General features: G+C 39.8%; 1 protein-coding gene across 3 annotated transcripts; it reads right to left on the minus strand.

The window, feature by feature from the left end:
* Positions 1-252: 252 nt before the first annotated feature.
* metap1d (methionyl aminopeptidase type 1D (mitochondrial)) lies at positions 253-8,318 on the minus strand. Of its 3 annotated transcripts, none has more exons than XM_044220014.1 (10): positions 8,195-8,318; positions 6,280-6,440; positions 5,097-5,246; positions 4,867-5,015; positions 2,676-2,718; positions 2,405-2,568; positions 2,193-2,290; positions 2,015-2,062; positions 1,851-1,929; positions 253-1,381 (listed from the first exon to the last, which is right to left on the minus strand). In XM_044220014.1, the coding sequence occupies exons 1-10, from the start codon at positions 8,208-8,210 to the stop codon at positions 1,294-1,296; spliced, it is 996 nt and encodes a 331-aa protein (XP_044075949.1). In that variant the 5' UTR covers positions 8,211-8,318; the 3' UTR covers positions 253-1,293. The 3 variants fall into 3 exon arrangements, with proteins under 3 accessions (XP_044075949.1, XP_044075953.1, XP_044075952.1); XM_044220018.1 differs by lacking the exons at positions 6,280-6,440; positions 8,195-8,318 and adding exons at positions 5,759-5,835; positions 5,956-6,250; XM_044220017.1 differs by lacking the exons at positions 6,280-6,440; positions 8,195-8,318 and adding an exon at positions 5,759-6,250.
* Positions 8,319-13,512: the final 5,194 nt, after the last annotated feature.

The following is a 13,512-nucleotide window of genomic DNA, read 5'->3' on the forward strand; positions in this document are numbered from 1 at the left end:
TCATCAAATTTACATTATTCACACAGCATTATGGAAAAACTCTTTGAAACTTGAAAAGCTTCTACAACCTTGTCATCATTCACATACTGCGCACTGTAATCCAACTTCTATGTAAATTAACAAACGTGTCATTTGTGCTCTAATCATAGTGAGAAATGTCAGAGATATCGTGCAAGAGTGTTACTGTAAAAAGCTTAAGTACAAAAGTGGAGTAGTAAGGTAAAGAGAGAAAAAGCCTTGAGATGTTTGATCTCATGTTCTTTTCTTTATTAAATCCACCTGTAGACAAAAGATATAGTTAGTAGATAGGGATTGGAAAGTAGAACAAAAGGATGTTGCTATGCCTGGAATTTACAACCCCAAGGCAGCATTTTTGTCCTCTAGTTTGTGTTGAAGAAAAAATATGCACATTCAATCAATCAGTCATACTTAGGAAACTAAGTCTGGTGATACAATGAAAAACTCTTGTCATGTTGGGTAGTTGATTAACAAGTTATCCTCAGGCCTTGGGAGTTTTTCTGTCTGTGCTGGCTACAACATGCTCTAAGTACCATTTATTACAGTGTGTGCTGCCATCTATTGGCTGTACAGTAAGTCACTTACCAAGAGACAGATTTTCACTGACCTAACCGACACCATATCTAATACGCAGTTTGTATTTCGTGATTCAGAAGGGTGCACAAAATGTCTTGACCACATGAACATAACTCCCGCTGAGCTCGGATTCAGGGCTGTAGCTACTACTGAGGACATGTCCTCTGTCATCTTGTAAAACCAAATAAATGAAAATAAAAAGGATTTCTTTTTCTATAACACATTTCATACTTTGCAGTGTGGAGAAGGCTTTGAAACAACATTTAGACAATGACGAAGTGAGATAAATATTACAGAACAAATAGTACAATGTTTGGTTGGTGGCAAGTCTAAAATCCTGGCCAAGGCCGTGCTCCAATTTAACTGTTACATGCATAAATCTCAACTTCAGTTATAAGATGCACCGGCAGCCACTTTTCTTATGTACATGCTCCAGTCAAGGGTGAAAAAAACACCTTAGTCAAAATGAATATATAGATACTGTGGGTGTAATCCTTGCTAAATAATAAAAAGTAAAATAAGAAAATGTATTTAATTTCTTTTGAAACACTTTAGAGGTAGACACTTGTTTAAAACATGTCTAGGTGAATCATCATTCAAGTACTTGAAACAGTGTTTTGTTATCACAAAATAGTTTAGATTCTGTTTGACGTGAAGAGATTTCTAACAGTCGATGTAGGAGTCAGCAGTTAGATGCCTTCAGGTCAGAATCCCCTCTTCTGGCAGTTTGGTGAGAATATCCACGCCGTCAGATGTGATAACCACTGTGTGTTCAAACTGCGCCGACCTGCATGAAGGTCAATTTAAAAAACAAAACAAAACAAAACAAAAAAAAAACACAATGCACATGTAAGATTTTAAAGCAATAGTTCAACTTTTGGGGAAATATCCTTATTAGTTTTTTGAATTTTGAGAGTGAGATGAGATGAGTGCAAGTATGGAGCTAAGCAGCGATTAGCTTAGCTTAGCATAAAGACTGGAAAAAGGGGAAACAGCTAGCCTGGCTCTCCCCAGAGTTTAAAACTACACAAAAAAAAAAAAAAAACATCTAAAGCTCACTAATAAATACAGTCTATCTCATTTGGTTAAAATCCACACACAGTGTGGTTTTATGGGCTTTTATGGCTTTTACATGCACTAATGATGCCAGCCGGGACACCATTTGTTCGGGATTTGTGTGTTTGTGGCCGTTATGTTAGTCACAAACACACAAATCCAAGATAGAACCAAGATATTTTTGGTTGTCCACCACATACCTTTTATCATCTGCAGACACTGCTGTCCACTTGTCCTTCAGGATTCTGAACTCTGCAGACCCCTCCATCAGTATGGGCTCTACAAATTAATAGACAATATCAGCCCCACGCTCATGCACAGTGGCATCTTAATGTGCATGCAAAAATTGAGAAAGGTAACTCGCCTATTGTGAAAGCCATCCCTTCATCCATGGTCATGTCATTGTCATTAGCTGAAAATGAAAAGAAAAAGAGGATTCTTTTATCAATTAAAAAGACCATTTAGCAACATGGGCATGGTTTCCATATTACTTTTTATTTCCTCATGTCAGCCACATCATCTGACCACAGACCCAAACTCACCATGGTGCCAGATCTCAGGATAGCAATGAAAGTAGGAGCCTATTCCATGTCCAATGAAATAAGGACACACTTGGAAGCCATTGGCATGGGCTATTTCACTGCAAGCAGTACAAAAAATATTAGTTGGCATATTAGAAAGAATGAATGTGATTATATGGTATTTGTGCATTTTATACGTGTATTCATCGTGTGTATATTTTGTGTGTGTGTACCTGATAGTGTTCCCTATAACACAGAGCTGTGCACCTGGCTTGCAGGCAGCAATAGCCTCATCTCGGCAACGCCTGGCAGTTTCCACCAATTGTCGGCCAGCCTCATCCACCTCGCCAATAAAGAAGGTTTCTGAGGTGTCACCATGGTAACCATCCAAATACACCTATCATGAATAGGCAGAAGTCAGTGATGGGGGCAGTGTTGCTCAGACTGATCACATTTACAGTAATGTCTTTGAGTTTGTTTGTGTCTGTTAAGGCATCAACTTACAGTGACATCAATGTTGATGATATCTCCATCTTGAAGTTGCCGACTGCAGGACACAGGCAAACAGAAAATCACTTACATTTTTAATAATGTACAACTTTTGCATTATAATACAATTAATACTGAACATCACCATAGTATTTCATTTACATAAATTTTGTATTTATTATATTTATCTAAGAAGACAAATTGTTCAATAAGGAATTTTGTTCCAAAATGGTAGACTTGTTTTGGTGATAAGAAAAACTTTTCAAACTTCTCAACCAAGTTCATCATCCAAAATGTCTATAAATAGTCCAACATTTAAAGATTTAAGTTACCAACCATCATTTAAATGTTATTAGTGTTTTACTTTTAAGATAAAAAAATATTTTCTCTTTTCTGTTTCTTTCCCCATTGGTAGAATCTAATTTTGGAAGGAAACAAATGTAAAGAGATAAATTACAATAACATTAACACAAATTAAATCATTTTTTGTGTATCTAAATTAGGGGTGTCATTGGGACACCTTAATTCATATGGCTCCTGTGAGTTCTTTCAAAAATTATATTTGGCCAGCTGACTATATTAAAATGCAGTTCATATTGTGAGCGCCAGGTGTCACTATCACTGTATGTATAGTTGCGCTCATTCTATGGCAAAGAGGCTTTGTCAGTCACAGGCAGTAGACACGACAGCAGTAACAAGAAAGCAAAACGTGGACAGTGAATGCAGGAGATTCCAGACACGGTGGCAAAATGAGGAGAGGCCGTGAAGTTACACTGTATCTACACTTCCCAACTCTGCAGGAAATTATCTTCAGTTTCCCAAATGCCAATATTTCTGTGAAATTGGGGAAATATGTGACTGTGCTCACATCACAGATTTTAGACAGGGCTTTCAAGATTTCGCTGCCATTGAAAGGACATAAACCTGTCATCAAAACATTTCTCAGTTGATGTGGAAAGAGTACAGGGGGGACATGCAGTTGAAGCTCATTGAAATGCAATGATGATGATGATGATATGCCACCAGCAGAGCCCACTGTCAGAGTCCTACAGGGGTTTGAAAAAGTCCAGAGTTTCTCAGATGAGACGCCATGCCTAAAGAATGCTCTCAGTTTATTTGGCTCTACATACCTATGTGAGCAAACATTTTCTCTGATGATAATGAACAAGAGCAGACTGATGTCCAAGATAACTAACAGTCACCTCCGTAATGTACTTTGAATCTCCACCACAAGACTTAATGTGTGTTCATACCCAACGCGAATTGCATTTTTTGCAAAGTCAATGCAAAGACGCGAATAGACGCGCTATTGCGCTGGGCGATGCGAATGATGCGAAAATCGTTTATTCACGCGAGTCGAAAATAATCAATTTGAGCGCAAAAATTGCGCTTCTGGAGAAATAAACAGCCGGAGCCAGGCCGGATTCTGCTCTGGAGCCGTTTAACGAGCCGGCGGAAGGAGAGCTCAGGGTTTTGTTTTAGTTTTTAGTTTTGGGATTTATCTTCAACTTTGCTTCTCAACCTGCCTGCAGCAGCGAGCGGAGGTACCGACCTCCACTGTCGTTATTATAGCGTCTATGGGCATCCAGAGCAGAGCTGTATGATAGCTATTATACAGAGAACGGATAAAACAGGAGATTGCTTGGAGAAAAGTAAGCGAGGACTACCTGGTAAGTTCTGTTAGTTCTAGTTTAGCTTTCAGTTGTACTTTACTATGAACCAAGTTAGCACTAGCATTAAACTTGGTCGATCCGAACTCCATTCAGAAAACAAGCATTTTAAAAGTTGTTTGCTTGTCGTCTTGCGGACAGACCTGAAACAGCATGAATTCAGACTTTTTACAAATCGGCATCGTGATGTAATTATTTCGGCATCCTTTTGATCCGTTTATTGTAATTAAATAACTGCAAAATCAGTTTATTTTGGGTTCACACCGCTGTAGTAAGCCAGAAAGGGTGAATATTCGCGGGTTGTATTTACTCGCGTTACTCACGCAAGCAAATACGAGTTAACACAAATGATCCGGCGGTCAAACTCACGAGAGTAACGCCAGCCAAATATTCACTTCGTTTGGTGTGAACACAGCTTTACACCTGACCTGACAGCAATTCTCCAGTCCAAGGCTTTCAAGCAGCACTGTTCCCATTAGGAGTGATATTCTCTAAATCTGATCTAAATTTTGTGAGTAAATGTCCTGCATATTTACCTGTCAGGTATCCCATGACAGACCACGTTGTTCACAGATGTACAGACTGACTTGGGGAAACCTCCGTATCTGAGAGGCGATGGGTAGGCGTTATGATTGATTGTCTCCTGGTGCACGATGAAGTCTATTTCATCTGTTGTCATACCCACCTGGAAGCCACAAGTCATAATTGTTATGCTTTTGTTGTTTCTCATGAACACAAACATTGCTTGTAGTGATTATGTGCTTACCCTCAGATTGCGTCCAGCTAGCAGCAGTACATGTCTGGCTAGCTGACATGCTCTGGCAAGGCCTTCGATCTGCTCTTGGTCTTTGATCTCTATGTAGTCTGGCCATTCTGGGACCAGACTAGTGTCTACATAGTCAGGCCGCACAATGTGCTACAGCCAGGGAGGAGAGGGAAGACAGGATACGAACGGTGGGTCATACTGTTGTCACAAAGTTCCATATAAAAACACAAATTATTTAGGGATAGAGACGAAAGTGCAATATAAAATCATGTTTAGCAGGAGTTGACTTGCCTGAGCAGAATGGAAGAATTGAGTCAACAATGCTTTAAGGGTTTCCTTCAACAACAACAGTACTCTAATGGGAGAGGTTTAACTTCCAATTATGGTTTTTAATCAAAATTTGCTATTTAGTCATTATCACCTTACTGGAAGGTACTAATAATTCTGAACTAAATTAGCTTCAAGAAACTCAGAGGTCCTCTGATAATACTAATCCCACCTGAATGCATATGGAAGTTAAGATCTTAAAGTACCCCTCCACTCAAATGTGTTTTTCTTATGTTTAAAGTCCCCTAAAATGTCAGACCTTGACTTCACTGACTTGTATCTGTGCAAACTTTGTCACTAGAGAGGTGTTTTCACATTGTATGTATGCCTCTCACCCATATCCACACTGTCACCAGCACCAGTCAACCTAACACACAGCGATGGTGGGCGGGCCTTCATAGATCCAGAATTTCTCAATGAGGGAGAAAGAGTAGATGTGCTTTCAGCCCCTTTTCAGAGTTTTTTAAAAAAAACTTTTTATGTGGGATAACCATGTTAAACAAAATATTAATCATAGAGTATTTTAACATACTTTAAAACATGTCTGGAGGGGAACTTAACCTCTACACCTTTTGCATCTGTACTGAGGCTGTTACTGGAGACATTTGACAGCCTGACCACCTCAGCATGGAAGTCAGCATGTTCCCCCGTCAAAAGAAGAACATTTAAAGGTTGAAAAAGTTCAGAGGATAACTACAACCCTTCTAGCAACACCTTTAATAATTTCAATTAAGTAAGAAAAATTACAACTACTTCAAACTACAGGTCATCCTTGGAGAAAACTTCTATGTTCTGGCCTATCCAATCAGAATACTGCTTAGGACTGTGGCATTATGGGGAACGTAAGGTACTGTACCTTGGGTACTGCATAGGCAGGCCTAACGGTAGCTGGCCGAACTACATTATGAGAACTTTTCCACTTCCTCCAGAAGAAGCGCCGATGTTGCTGACACAGTAGGGCTGTGGGGGGACCACAGCTTCTTAGACAACAAACTCTCTGCAGGAAACCACCCAGTCCTGGAGAAAAGGAAAGCAACTCAATGAAGAAGAGAGTGCTGTCTCTGACAATGCTTTTCTGCTAAGAATAAATGGTTGAAAAGTAATTCTTATGTTTACACTGTCTAGGGCCCCCCTGAGCAGTTTGTACAACATATCTGTCTAATGTTGCTACTCAAAACTTGCACGGATAACTAATGTTGGTTTTGATTATTTCTTGCCAGTAGCATACACATTTTCCCCACATTGTCCCTTCAGTGTATCAGCCAGAACAGTGGCCAAAATGGTACCAAAGCTTTGCAACAACATTCGGCATTTCTATTCAAAATGAGTTTTGCTATGTATGTTAATGAATAAGACTTTGTACACACTGTGCTTCAAATGTCTTACAGAGTGAAGACCAAACAGGCCCCTTTGGCATGACTGAAACAAATAGTATATCTAACAAACTGAACAATTGGCAAATATACTACTACTATTAAAGTTAAAGTCAAGAGATATGAATGACAGATACCAGGAGACCAAGGCTGGATTACCAACTGGACAAACATTAAGGTAATTTGATTAATTACAAATGCTTGGGAATTTGCAGCAATAAAGTGTAATAGCAGCTAAGGCAGGTCCTGCATTACAAGCTAGTTTTATGATCCTGTCCTGTGGTAAAATCTAGTTTTAAGACCATAATTATTTAGAAAAACCTGGGGCCACTGTTTATTATTCCAGCATAGGAGTGCTGGTTGGTGTCTGAGCAAATAATGAAGCTGCAATGCAATACAGTCTATTGTGTGCACTGGGAACTTGGAGGAGACCGGATACATAACCAGTTCACGAGGGTGGGGGTGCAATCCTGTGCAACACACACTCGGTGGCCACTTTATTAGGTACATCTGTACAATCTAATGCAACCCAATACAACTGTTCTCCCATAAAGTCTACTTTTACGATGCAACAGAGGTGCTAATTCAATTATTTGTTTTGGCATTGAGGTCATAGTTAGTGGTGGTGTTGTACTGGACTGCTTTATATTCACATGTGTTGCTAATATTCTGCGCCCCTAATGTATGTAAAGAAGAGGACAAAATTTAGAAAAACCTCTCAATATAATGTAGTCCAGTACAACACCACGTTAACTATGACCTTGAATTTACACATTTCCGACAATGTCACCAAAACTGAACATTATAAACTCAAACACAAAAGTAGAATTTGTGGAACATCTGTTGTATTGAATAGCAATATATTATGCAGGTGTCCCTCATAAAAGTGGCCACTGTGTATATGATATGGATATCATTTTATCCATATCGGCCCCCCCTGACCAAGAGGTATTATGGTCATTTGGTAGCTGTCGTTATCAAGTGAAGTGCACCAGCTGGGCGTCATCTGAACTTGTTGGAAAGCTGTCTTTGTTTGGCAAAACTCACTAATGACTGTGTGTAAGTGTATTTTCGGGGTGGACTGCGGTTGCCACTTGAGTCTGCCCACCACCACCTTATCCACTCCATTCAAAGCCACTTAGGCTCTCCACTGTTGGACGTGAAATCAGTCGATAAACGCACCCCTGGGATGCCCAGGCTAGCTTAACGTTACAATAGGTTACCTAGCAAGCTAACATCAGTTGGCAAAAACATCGTCCCGTTACTTACAAAATATTAGCGCAGTTGACATGTTTTAATGTATTTGTTAAATAAGTAGTTACGCGGGGACACGGGTTGTCCGAGCAGCCGCTAATGCTAGCTGTCTTTATGAGTATTGACAGTGTTTTAGCTCAGTACCTGATGTTGTTGCCATAGATTGCTGCAAGTCCTGCAGGCCAGTGCGCCGCCATGGATACTTATTGGTGGTCACGTGGTGCTGGAGTCACGTGATGCATGAGTCTCCTGCACTTGCATGAAGAACCACAAAAGTGCCTTTATTCTGAATGGTACAGGTGGTGCAGGCCTGCTACTGTCTCGATACTAAGAATTAACCAATGTAAACCTGTAATTTTTATTTAATATTTTTTGTATGTATTTATTTATTTCCTTATTTATTCAAAATGTAATTATATAATTGTAGTTTTTTACTGTGCTGTGCCTTTTATGTTGTTCTCTTTTGTCCTCGTTTTTGTTGTTCGACTGTATATTTTTGTGATGATTTTCATGTTTTTGTGTAATATATCGTTCTTTTTGGCAATAAAATTGGGGGAAAATCACAATCTGATTTCAAAAAACTGCTCAGGTTTTGTACAGGTTTTATGCACTATCGAGCTTGGTCATCTTCAGTATGCTTTTGCTGCTCTGGGTTAATCTGGTTATGCTTATGTTAAAATCCTGTTTAGGCATTAATAGTAATCCACTAACTATAACACCCTGAATGGTGCTGTTCTGCATAATAACTTTACATTTTATTGTAATACTTGTAATACTAACGAATGCAGATAAAAGTGTAGGAGTATCCTTTAAGAATGATTTACATGATTTATCGTATGCATAAAAAGAGAAGAATAGCCAAGAGACAAGGATTTACTCTACATCTGCCCCATTGTTCATTCAAAATGTCTTTACATTTGTGTGAATCCTTAGCAAATCACACGTGAAATAGATAACAATATAATTATTTATGATGTGCAAATACTTAAATGGATCAAGTAATAGGAAATTGGCTGAAATGGAAACAAAACAAAAGCAAACTAGTGTAGGAAAGAAATTCTGCTGCTGGTAGATGAGGTGCATCAGAGAAAACAGGTACTAAGAAGAATTTTAACCCTCAAAATGAATTTTATCATGCCATTAATTTCATTCATATCATAATTAAAAACTAAATATTTTTAATTTCTTACAGTGAACACACACATATAAAAATGATTTATATATATATATATATATTTAGAGAGAGAGGATGAGCTTGAGGATATATATATATTCTGCATTTTATTTGGTATTTTATGTTCATGACTTTATACTGTACAGACACACAAACGTTCAATATATTATCTGCACCAAAAGTATGGCATTCACTTTTTGTAGAAAAAATATATTTACAACTACAGGAAATTTAGTGTCTCTTTTTCACCGAACGTTTACACTTTTTTTATTAACTGGGAGGAAACCGGAGCACCCGGAGTAAACCCCCCCACACACACACACACACACACACACTGGGAAAAAGCAAACTCCGCACAGTCAGACCTGCTGACTGAGAGGCAACAATGGTAACCAGTTCGCCACCGTGCAGGAATTGGCCATTGCTGTTCTTGTCTTCTGACCACCAAGTGTTGATGTCCTTTCATCAACAGAGCAGGAACATGGTCGCAGGATAAGAGAGGCAAGTGCGCACTTTATGAAAACTGTATGTCAAAAATGCTCCTCCTGATGTAATTGTGTCCATGCTGAAATGAATGGAGCCTTTTAAAGTACAGTGAGCTGTTCCTCTAAGCCTTCTCTTGCATCCTCTGAAACTCTGTCCTTGTTTTGTTTTGGCCCTTCCTTCAGTGTAATGGGACTATCCAAATGCAACTTGCGTAAGCCTATGTCCACCTTTTCATAGAAGTAAACTATCCCATTTTCGTATATGTCCGCTGATCTGCCTACTGATGTGACTGATATCTGACAATCGTCAGCTTTAATGGTAATATGACCGCAAAACATATATGAACAAAAGTGTCCGGTGTACGCGTCAACGCCTTTGTGACAAATGGCAGAGGACAGGCTGTATATCTGTGTTTTGTTTCCATCCACGGGAATTTCTACAAATGTAGATGGAGTCACGGGCTCTCTAACCGATCCATCGGTTGGTCGAGACAAATAAAGGGTTACAATGTCGGGGCCGTTCCACACGGTGTCTCTCTCTGCGGGGGAACCGCATGCCGTGCATTGTCCGCTTTGGCTTTGACTGAAAGCACTTCTCAGAAGAGAGAAAGTAGTGTCACCTTGACTTGATGGTGGTAAAAAATAAACGCTGCCCAGGCTTGAGGTGCTATATGTAGTGAATTTACACTCTTCACACCTGCTTTTTTCTTTTACCTGAATAATTGTTCGTACTCCACATCGATCTAACCATAACAAAAAAGGCCCTAATAAATCAAGCGAATCATTATTCTGTAACATACGCAAATGCGGCACTATGTCACTTAATTCTGCCAAAACCTGATAGACTTCTGTTGGTCTGAAAGTCCTTCCTGGGTTTTGGAGGGCTGTTAAAAACAGTCCTGCAAATGCTGGTGTGGTTGATAATTGTGTCAAAGACTCTGGGGGTCGGTGTCTTAATTCGTCCTGCAAAACTTTCAGGTTTAGTGCTGCTTGTACCGTTGCATTCATCCAACAATTGTTAAATCCATTTGGAAACCTGCAAATGAACTTGCATGGGTCGCTGAACGAATCTGCTCTTGGTCTGCGCTCTGCTTCGCTGTCACGGTGCGTCTTACGCCTAACACGTGACACAGTTGCACCGATTTCTTTCATTCTCGTCGCAGTGTCTGCAGCAGCTGCGCTTTGTAAACCAGCTGCAGGTTCTGAAGCAGCAGTGGTTTCTGGGTTGGCCTCTGACGCTGTGGTGCTAACGCTGGTTGCTGAATCAGGCAGTTCTTGGCCAGTGGGACCAGCAGCTACTGGGGTGGTTTTTTCATCGGTCTTACCTCGTCCGAGGTACGACTCGAGGAGTCTCCTAGCAGTTTTAGTGACTAAAGTACCCACAGTGAAACCCAGAGTTAGTAAGGACATGATGCTGTGAGAATATATCTGAATCCGAGGGGGGTAATATCCACTGTTCTTTCTGTGTGACTTTCTGTGTTCACAGAAGAAGAAAAATGTGTGATCTAAAATTGGTCCGGTTCTCTGTAATGTACCTGATAAAAGGCAGAGAACGTTCGACTTTTTAAAGGTGTGCCGTATCAAAGGCATAATACGTCACAATATAATATAATAACGTTTTGGAATGGAACTGCATTGCTTTCAAATATTTATTCTCCTGTAGATCAACATTTCTCATTTAATGTTATCCCTGCTGAGGGAACGCACCTCTGTAAATGTACATGACACCTATTCATTACCTTAAGTTTATGCTAGTTAGCAAACTAGCAAACAACACTACATTACCCAGTAGCTCATTAACTGCCATCACAAGTCAGCTTACATGGTTTTGAGACTTTTTGAGAAAAATGTCCTTATATCGGACCTCCTCCTCCTCCTCCTCCTTTTTCCTTCTGGCTCCTCCATGATTACCAGCCCTACGTGGCTGCTTCTTCTTTTTCTTCTTCTTCCCGTTTTATGGCAGATTGCAGCCACCACTTTCTTCTAAACCGGAGGCATTGTTGCGTCTGTGACAAAATAAAAGTCCTCTGCTACTTTCATGTTTTTATTGGGGGGAACAAATGCACGTGTTTAAATATTAAGGGAGACGTGTCCCCTGCTTCCCCCTCAATAAAAATGCTAGTGTGAAGCTCCAACATTAGGGTGTTCTGTGTCACTTCCAAGCAGCATTGCTCAATCACACTAGCCTGACATTGTTAGACTAAATGCGATTTAGTCTGGAACCTCTCAGTTCATTTTCTATTTCCAAGGGTCGTTATCAACGGGCGCAGACCAAAATGCATCTGGACACAGTTGGATAGAATAAAAGCTTTAAGTGCAGTTGTTTGTTCTTTTAGAGAAAATATACCGTCCAGTTCTTTAATACTGACCGCTCCACATCAGCGGCAGCCATCTTGGTTGTTTACGAAATGCTTCAACAGCCAATAAGGTCTCGCTCCTCTGTACAATCATCGTAATATACCCGCCTCATATTAGATAAACGGTTGTGATTGGCCGACCAGATCCAGGTCGGCTGGAAATCTGTCTGAATGGGATGCACCTGCCAGAGCAAATAAAACATGAACTGGCAGATTCGTCTGGTTCAGAGGCTACAATCACACCTAAAGTGTGAGAAAATTCAGAACCCAGAAAACAAACAACAAGATAACGTCGATGTCGCCACAACTGCCAGTAAAAGGGTTATGATACCAGCATGAATATTGCAATTCATGTGGTTGAAGTTGCAAAAACTTTACTATTGTTCCATAGGCATTAATAATACACAAATTAAGACAGTATTATCTTTTCTTAGGCTGCCAGTATAAACAAAGCATGATGGTTGTTTTTCATACTGTACATATACAGTATAAAGAAATACATGGGACAGCTTTCAATCTTAAGCCTGGTTGAGGTCTCTGGACTCCAACTTCAACCCCACCCTCCCATCCCCCCTCTGAAACCAAACATACCTTAGAACACCTCTATATAGGACATTGCTGAGATTGTTAAACAAAGTTACATAACAAAGGCCATGTCTAGTGCTGTAGTGCAGGTAGCTGAGGTACTGCAATAGGTCAGTGCCTTATCAGTGACAGCAAACACTGTTGAGATCACATATGGACACCTCACCAAGGTCATGAGATAAGCTCTCATCCACTAGTGTTAAATAAATTAAAAGTGAAAACATTTGTCAGCACAAAAATAAACAATTGCTACATCTACTGGATGTTGGAACAAAGTCAGTATGGATTGAGGGATAGAGGTAAGAAAAAGAAGAGTCCATTGGCACAATAGGGCTTTTTCACAGCAGACATTTTGACTGTCATAGTGGGGAAACCACAGATGTAAATAATAACTCTAATGATGGCTCTGTTCTATTCAAGTGTCCAAGTAAACCACGACAGTGAGTCATGACCAATAAAAGGACCCTGAAACAGCAGCAGTGAAATGAAATGCAGCCATTGATAATCATATTATTTACACCTGTGCTTTTATTACCTTGACATGTCAAAATATTTTCCATGAAAAAGGCCCAGTCACATTAATGATTACATGCTTAATAAATATTACAGCTGTAACTATAATGATTTGTTCTGACTCACCTATTTGTCCTCTACAGTTGAATTTCAGTAAGAAATGTATAGCACTATGAAAGTCAACAATGGGCCTATACTGTACATGGCTTATGGCAGAATGTGATCTAAAATGATGTAAATATTCCTTTCTGTCCTACTTTGTTTTCATTTTGTTGTTTTGACTGCCTTCTCTCCATCTTTCCCACTGAGTTCTGCTTCTGCAAGACAACCAGGAACATATGGGTCTGT

The sequence above is a fragment of the Siniperca chuatsi genome, linkage group LG13 (assembly GCF_020085105.1).
Source record: "Siniperca chuatsi isolate FFG_IHB_CAS linkage group LG13, ASM2008510v1, whole genome shotgun sequence".
In the NCBI taxonomy this organism is placed as follows: Eukaryota; Metazoa; Chordata; class Actinopteri; order Centrarchiformes; family Sinipercidae; genus Siniperca; species Siniperca chuatsi.